Source organism: Periplaneta americana, chromosome 3, assembly GCF_040183065.1.
Source record: "Periplaneta americana isolate PAMFEO1 chromosome 3, P.americana_PAMFEO1_priV1, whole genome shotgun sequence".
Taxonomy (NCBI): domain Eukaryota; kingdom Metazoa; phylum Arthropoda; class Insecta; order Blattodea; family Blattidae; genus Periplaneta; species Periplaneta americana.
Window position 1 is genome coordinate 72,329,437 of NC_091119.1, and position 8,462 is coordinate 72,337,898.

The 8,462-nt window shown below is 36.0% G+C and overlaps 1 protein-coding gene across 1 annotated transcript in view; it reads right to left on the minus strand.

The window, feature by feature from the left end:
• The window catches only part of N (neurogenic locus Notch protein), a 433,061-nt gene extending 427,607 nt beyond the window's left edge, over positions 1-5,454 (minus strand). The window contains exon 1 of the mRNA XM_069820749.1: positions 5,237-5,454. Coding sequence (XP_069676850.1) covers positions 5,237-5,327 — 91 coding nt within the window. The 5' untranslated portion in view covers positions 5,328-5,454. The remainder of the gene's footprint in view (positions 1-5,236) is intronic.
• Positions 5,455-8,462: the final 3,008 nt, after the last annotated feature.

Genomic DNA, 8,462 nt, shown 5'->3' on the forward strand with positions numbered 1-8,462 from the left:
CGAACATCTAAAATCAAAACGCATTCTGGCTAGTAAAACAGCACTCTCTTTTGAAGTAAAAATTAGTAAAATTTTTTTGTTTATAACAGACAAGATTCAAAAACAATTTGCATAGTCAAGGTTGAGTTATAGTGAAGTCTATAGGCCCTACTGATTCATCAGAAGATGATGACAGTCACCAAATCAGCTCACCTAGCAAAGCATCACAATTGAACCGACATCTGAGCAAATTCAAGCTGGTTGTTCATAGTTATTCTAAAGGTAACTTCCTATCTGAAAAATTTGTGGGAATATGTGAAAAAGTCAGCCATAAAAAGCGTCTAGTGAAGATTATTTTCATGAAAAAATGTGACAAAGACTACAGAATGCTTACTTGACATGATAGTAATACTATACAGAGTGCATTTAAACATATTGTCAAGATACTTCCAATTCTGAAGGCAGTGAGTGTTGGGAACAGAGTTTTGTATTCTTTTCCAGAAATTAATATGTAAATTTGTAAATTAACTGCAAAGCTAATTAGGCCTATAAGATTTATTGAATTTCAATCGCTAGAAATGTGTCAATTTGCATGAAAAAAAAAATTATTAAACTCAGTTTTACTGTCTTAATAAAACCTACAATTTGATTTATTTTACTCTACAGTTATTGTTCTCATTTAAATTTCAGTTAAAAAGCAAGTAGCCTAAATGTGTTGATAATTGCATACTTGCCCCACCCTGGTCCATTAGAACAAAACTTTTCTTTGCGACAGAAATATGATTCATTTTTAAAAATAACTGAAATGACAGCCATTCTTTTATAACAGACACCTCACACTAAAAAAATAACAATATTTAATTACCATGGTTTGAAAATAAGATATGATGTAATAAAATATCTGAATACCGTAGCCTATAACGTATCGTAGGTTAATGAGCTCATATAATATTTGTGAAGCATTATGTTCTTTGTAAAATAAAGTAAGAACATGTGTTGCATTTTAATTGTGACATCCGTTACAAAGCCATGTCATATATAGCCTATTATATTATAGAAAATAACATTTTTTTTATTAAAATAAACCATCATGGAACTTAACAACAGAAACAGTTGTCTTCGTTTATGTACCAGTAAAGAATTTTTAAAATACTATAATTATTCGAAAGCATTAACAGATTTTTAAGCTAGTATAAAAGAAAAGGTTAAGGTTGGTGACATTTTTGTCATATCCGTGACAGCGGAAAAAATGATGATAAAATGAAAATCTTCAGAGCAATAATGATGAAAATTCACAAGTCTAAGAAAGACCGCAAGATGACGAAGTGAGAATGAAACACAGGCTACAAAAAAACTATTACATTTTAAAAAATGAACTTCTAAAATTGTGTACATGCCGGAACCTTTGGCTAAGCGCACCAACGCCAAAGGTCCCGGGTTCGATACCCGGCCTCGGAACAATTTTTCCCTTGAAATTATTCAAATCAGTTTCACAGGGAGCTATACCTGAAAGCTAGATTTGAAAATATATTGTTGACTAATCTAAATCACATAAAGACTTCTAAATTGCCAAAAAGTCACATCCAATCCCAATTTCGATCTCGATTATTTGAAAAGCTTACTAACAGACATAGCAAAAATGAATGACTATCAAAAAAAGTAGTTGTCACCATTTTGTTTGACAGTCCTCAGTAAGATATCCATGCACATAAATGCCTCACCTGTACGAGTACCTTGCCCTGATATGTCCAATTACTGTATTTCTTTAACTCAAACACAACACAGCACACCTCTGCGCCTGCAGTCACAATAAAAAACTAGGATATGTTCATACGTTTTCTGCAAGCTTGCATTCACTAGGACACTGCAAATGTAACTTTTCTATAAATAAATTAATAATCAATAATTGAGTATAATCAATAATTTCCCTGTTGGGGTGAATGCCTCTCTGTAATTTGTGTCTCACTTTATATTTATGATGTATCTGGAAGATCCGGGGTTCGATCCCGGGCAGTGACAGCATTTTCTCGTGACCAAAATTCCAGAACAGCTCCGAGTTTCACTCTGCCTCCTATCAAATTGAGTAGGCCTACCAGGTCTTTCCAGGGAGTAAAAAGGCGGTCAAAACGTGGTGCCGACCACACCACCTCATTTTAGTGTAGATGTCAAAGAATGCATGGAGTTCTATCTTCATGTGTCTCATGGCATAAGATGGAGTACCTTTCGTGATTTCTGATGGAGCTAAATTTAAAAGAACTTGAAAATTATCTGGGCACATTCAGCAGCAATTTTTTAACTTTGTAGGATATGCTTTGAGTTCTTCGACATTTGCACTGTAATTTATGAATCCTGCACTCAGAATCTTTGCCTTATTCCTTCTTCTTTCCAATTGCCACCAGAGCAAGAGAACCTCAAACCTCATCGTCGTAAGATGATGACAATCTAATTTTTACTACAGAATAGCAAAGTCGAACTGGCTAGATAGCTAATCGCATGTTGCTTCGGTGTGAGAGAAGGTCCGAAAAATATTTGTTGCGCATCGCTCCGGTGTGACAGCTGCCTAAAACTAAAAGTTTTTTTTTAACTAGTAGAAATTCAAATAGCTCCAGAATGGCTTAATAAAACTTTGTTGATGTATTCCTTATTAGAGATTAAGATAACGGTGTTGTCATATCCATAAGGCGTGATTTGATCAATATCCGAATGAGGAGTGCAATAATATGAATGGTACAGGTATGAAAGTTGCTGTTTGGTGCGATTTCATATCACATTTTACGGTGAAATTAGCGCCAAGGTAGTTTCGGTGATTTCGGAAGTGAAAATAGCAGAATTTATAAGAGATTATTTTGTTGAGATGCTGTTGGTCGTATATGCAAGTTAGCCTATAATAAAAGCCTAAACTAACCAAACCTAACCTGTAACAGATTCGTATATGCAAGGTGTATAAGCGGAAAAGAAGGGAACTACCTCCGCGCTAGTTAGCCCACAGAGACAGACACGTTTTCTATTTAAGAAAGTGAGGGTAAACAAAGACTTATAGCAATGATTAATGTACAGAGTTACTTTTAAAATACTAAAAAAATTGTGAGATGCAGGAATTACAAAATCATGAAGTTGAAAATATAATTTTTATATATGACGGCGCACCACCTTACAATAAAATTCATCAACCAGTAAGAGAACCAAGACACTTTCAGTAATTGCAATATAGTATGCCACAATAGAGCTATTTGTAAGCAATTTTTCTGACAAATGGTTAATTAGATCTTCAACAATGTTGGTTTTGCATTATTTCCGCAGTCTATGGGAGATTTCTTTATTACGAAACCGACTGATAAGTTGTGTAGACCATTAAAATACTTCCTCGTTCTCTATCGTTATTTAACATTTTCTCACATTTGTTACAATGGCAAAAATAGAGGAATCTTCTATTACTACATCACGAAATGATGTAGGTACTAGGTCTGTATATAATGGAGTAAAATGTGTACGAGAAAAATTCAGAAGGTAGCATACGTTGTATTCTGCTAATACCATACCGGCATTTGTATTTGGACAGTTCAGAGCAGTGGGACAGTTAAGCTACTCTTGCTTGTGCGTAACTTAGCAGAAATACGTTGAGATAAGCTTGCCAGTAGGCAGAAGTACTCACCCACGGAAATACAATGAAACGCAGTAGGCCTAGTGTTGTACAATATAGGCTATGTGCAATAGTATCACAGTCTAGTATATACAATCACGAAGCTTGAGTTTATGAGGACACTAGGAACAACAGACTTGCAGGTACTATATCGCATTGTCTGTAATGAGGCGATAGTAGCGATCCTAGTGGTTAGCAACTATCTATGGCTGTATATTGACTATGTATTGAGCTTCGTGACTATATATACTAGACTGGGATAGTATTGTCAACAGAACCTAAACAAATTATTAATAGGCTATAGAAACTGATGCAGAATTTTTACAGGTGGGTGTTAACAATTGTTGGCTTTTCTATAGCACGCGACACTGAAACTTTCAACTTGCATTTTTCTAAGTTCTTCGGTGCGGGAATCTGTAACAGGTTAGGTTAGATTAGTTTAGGCTTTTTGTATGCCTTGTATATATGCGAATCTGTGACAAGTTAGGTTAGTTTAGGTTCTTGGTATGCCTCGCATAACTAATAGGAATCTGTGACAGTTTAGATTAGTTTAGACTTTCTGTATGCCTTGCATATAGGCCAATAAGTCAAGCGAAATGTGCGTTTCGCGTTATATTTTGAAGTGTTCTACAGCTTTATTTCACGTGTTAAATAATCATTTTCAGGTTATCCACACCGAACAAATCTTTCCTATTTTTACCTATTTCCTAATAAGTCTTGAAGTCAACTAACATCCTACACGAACTCTTAGGCCATTTTTCCACATTTTTAGTCAAAACATTTTCCACATTTTTAGTCAAAACATTCAGTGTCGCGTGCTACAGAATACCCAACCCTTCGGATAGGGTAAACGGCTGGATAAACTACAGAACACGGTTCCCCTTCCAAAAAAGCGAAACACAGTTTCATTTCGATTCAACAATTAAAACAGTGACGTAAGTTAAGTATCTCCGTATTTCAGATTCGAAATGTTGCTTCATGTCACAGTATTTTCGGGAAAATAAAATTTAAATAGAAATATTACTATTTAAAAGGGTTTTAAACTCTAACGCAACCAAACGAACAGCGTCAGCAACGGTCGTTTCGTACACGATGAAGGCGGAGATAATCCATAATTCATGCATTGACTACTTTTCAAATAAGGGACATAAAAATTAATTGACGTACTTGCTACAAGTAATATGTGTAGTTTTGTCATATTATTTGTATTGTACTAAAACAAGAAAATAAAACGGCGTTATCGACAGATCAAGAGGAACTGAAACGAATCAGGAACAATGGCACACCACTGTTACTTATGCCACACCAACGTGTGGCACGAGGCAGGCATGAGGTAAATAAATAAAACTGTACACATGCACATGAACTAAAAACACGAATACTAAACGGAGAACAGTCCGCTTATATACCACAAAAAAAGATTTATGACAATTAGTACAGGCGAATGTTTTCAGCAAGAATTTCGCACATGGAACACAGACACCACATATTGCATGCGCAGTCCACAACACTCTTAATATTCTTCACAGCATTTGCGGGCATTCGCTGCCTAAACGCACTGGAGTGAACTACGCACGACGCGTCCAAATATACACAAAAGAGTGACGCAATGCCTACCTGTTACGGAGGGAATCCAACAAGTAGCCAAGATCAAAAACACCACATAGTAATCCATGGTCAATAAGCAGCATCTCAGTCTAGCACTCATTTACGCACCCACACGCATCTTTGGACGCACTTTTGTTTTATATCACGGACAACAAACAGCCATCATAACTGCATCGCGCCACGGTTTACTCTAAACTCCCATTGTTCGGCCGCAGTCTCGGAAAGTAGTTCCCATGCGGAAAGTGCTTATATTCTTCCGCGCTTCGAAGTGTGGGAAAGTTTGCTACTGTGTGAAACTTTATTTTATGTATTTAATGGTAAAATTTCAGTACCACACTCATACATTATGACCTTTTCGATATATTGGAAGTATTAACTTGAGTCTTGCTTAACTATCGTCACTGCGCACAAGAAATACTAGCTGCACTAACTTCTTTAGAGGATGCTCAGGAATGCACTCTTGCACACCAACCACCGACCAATAGGAAGAGTTCATTCACATTCAATGTTGCTAAAAAAAATCTTGTGTGATGTTGATTCTGCTGACATATTGTTTCTGCAGGGACAGATTTTTAATTTCGAGTGACGTCATTGTTTAGTTCTGCTCTCTTTTATATTCCAATTCACAACGAAACACTTACTTGGTTTTATTACATACGTAAATCTTCGCTCTCTTCTTCCACGACTGAGAGAGTATCTTTTAATGTACCGAGATTCCACTTCTCGTGAGGAACAGTTGATTTTCCTCATAAAAACAAACCCAACTTGACATACTGTATGTATGAGTGTGAAGTATTCTTTCACAATTGGGAGGAGATCTAAATTTGAAACTTTCCACTCACTACTAGTATCATTCTTACAGACGATTGATTTATTTATTGAGGAATTTTATAACTCGAGTACGTATTCTGTTACATTCAGATATTCGGTTATTTATAACTCTCTCGGTATCTTTCTGTGTAAAAATAAATTGAATAACTATAGATCGTATAAATACTGCGGTATTAATCAAACTTAAGTAATAAGAATGATAATAATAATAATAATAATAATAATAATAATAATACAATTATTAAAATACTGTGTATTAAAATGTAATTGTATTAAAACAATATACTTAAGAGTAATTTCTACTTTCGAATTGTATTTTTACTATTTCTGTAGTTTGTAAATCTTCTAAAGAAATATTAAAATGAGATATAATATTCGTCTTATTATTTCTTTCCAATATAGACATCCAGCTATAACGGCTGGGAGGATCATCCTGCTAACCACACGATACTTCCATTCTGGTTGCATGATCGTCCACTTCTGCTTCGGCATTTGGGCGTGAGGCCAGCAGCCGGCTGGTCGGTCTAAGCCCTTCACGGGCTGTAGTGCCACGGATTATTATTAATATAGACACCAGTTTCAAATCTAGAACATTCTAACCACCGTTTTGCGTAATTCTATTTCCGTGTCTGGTTGCCTAATCAGTTGTTTCTGATTATTTTATTCTGTAAAAGATGTTAGGTACACGAGTTCCTTAGTAATAACTGTGAACTTCAATTACAACCATCTCCACATCGCTACCTACAGTGATATAATAATATTATGCAGAGAGCTGAAATACAGATATAAATCAATTTTTTTAAAGTAGCAATAAATTTGGTATTTTCAAAATCTCATTCATCAATATTCACCCAATCATTTTCCAAATAAGTTATTTTTCTTTCCCCTGGGTGGATAAGTAGCACAAAACTCTTCAGATTTATGAAAAACTCTAAATCTCTACTGTATCTGTTAGTGTACTAGACTAGATAGATAGATAGATTTATTGATATAGTTCACAAAAGTACAAAACTTAATAATTTAACAAAAGATCTATATACAAATGTAGTTCTACATAATAAATATACAATTTCCTAAACTAATTAATCTATCGCAAATCTCAATAATTTATTGGTTCAAACTTGCAGTGTACTAGACTAAATAGTAGAGTCTATTAGTAACCTGAGTTTAAACGTAGTGTACAAAAATTTTCTATGGCACATTTTCTGGAGGCTTCCGTTTCTCATAAGTTCTTTGTGTGAATTCATTTATTATACACATGGGGAAGTTACTAGTAGAATATTATAAAATGTATTCAATAAATGATGTAAGTAGCTGTACGCTGAAAAAATTGTGATACCGCATTTAATAGCTTTGGACTCTAACTTTCAATACGCTCTCCTGTGAAATGTTATCTGCATGGCTTTTTTTTTTCTTGTTAGGAGAGAAGGAGGGAACATCCCACGCACTACGACCTGATGTCTATTGTACACCCGATATGGGATGAGTTGCGTGCTCTACGCGCACCGACCTAACCAGTTGACCCCCTTAACGACCGGTCCCTTCAACCAATAGAGTCCATGTACCACTCCTGCTTCGGCAACTCCCCCAAGGCTCCCTTAACTGTCCGAGGCGGAAGTCCTCCCCCGAGAAGGTCTGCCCTGGGTTCCGTTGCAGAAGCTATCCGTCATCACTTGAATACAATCCACGGAGGCCGAGCGAGAGGGCCAGCAGCTTCGGAGGGCCGCCTGTGGAACGATCTGAAAACCAGAAGAAGTAACGGGATAATGAATGAAAGGATGATAGGGGAGGAAAGGAAAAGTAACGGGATGATGAATGAAAGGATGATAGGGGAGGAAAGGAAGTGGTCAAAATGAGTGGGGTTCCAATCGCCTGATAAAGTTACCTGATATTCATCTATAGGAGTGAGGGAAAAACTCCGAAAAAACCTCACCCAGGCAACTCGCCCCAACCGGGGATCGAATCCGGACCCGCTGAGTTTGGAGTTAGACTCGCTAACCCCTCAGCCACAACGGTGGACGTCTGTATTGCATCGGACTGTAACATTCTCACCCTTTTAATTGTGCGCCTCAGCACTTAATTTACTGTAAAGTAATGAAGCAACCCTCGACCAGACCATAAAATATGATATTATGTACAGTCCTAATTTTAAAATTAATACAAATTGAGAAATTAATTTTAGAATTTCTAGTATAAATTTTAGGCAACAATTAAACTCTATCGTTAAAATATTTATTTTTAGGTTGTATGAAAGTAGCATTTTAGGCATAGGTCTGTATTAAATGTGTATCTACTTACAGGTGTTTATGCACTTATCATTTCAAGATTAAAATTGAGTTTTATCTAAAATCCGAAGTCGATCTATAACTATGTTTCGACCATTTGATAAGAATCTAACCGTCGC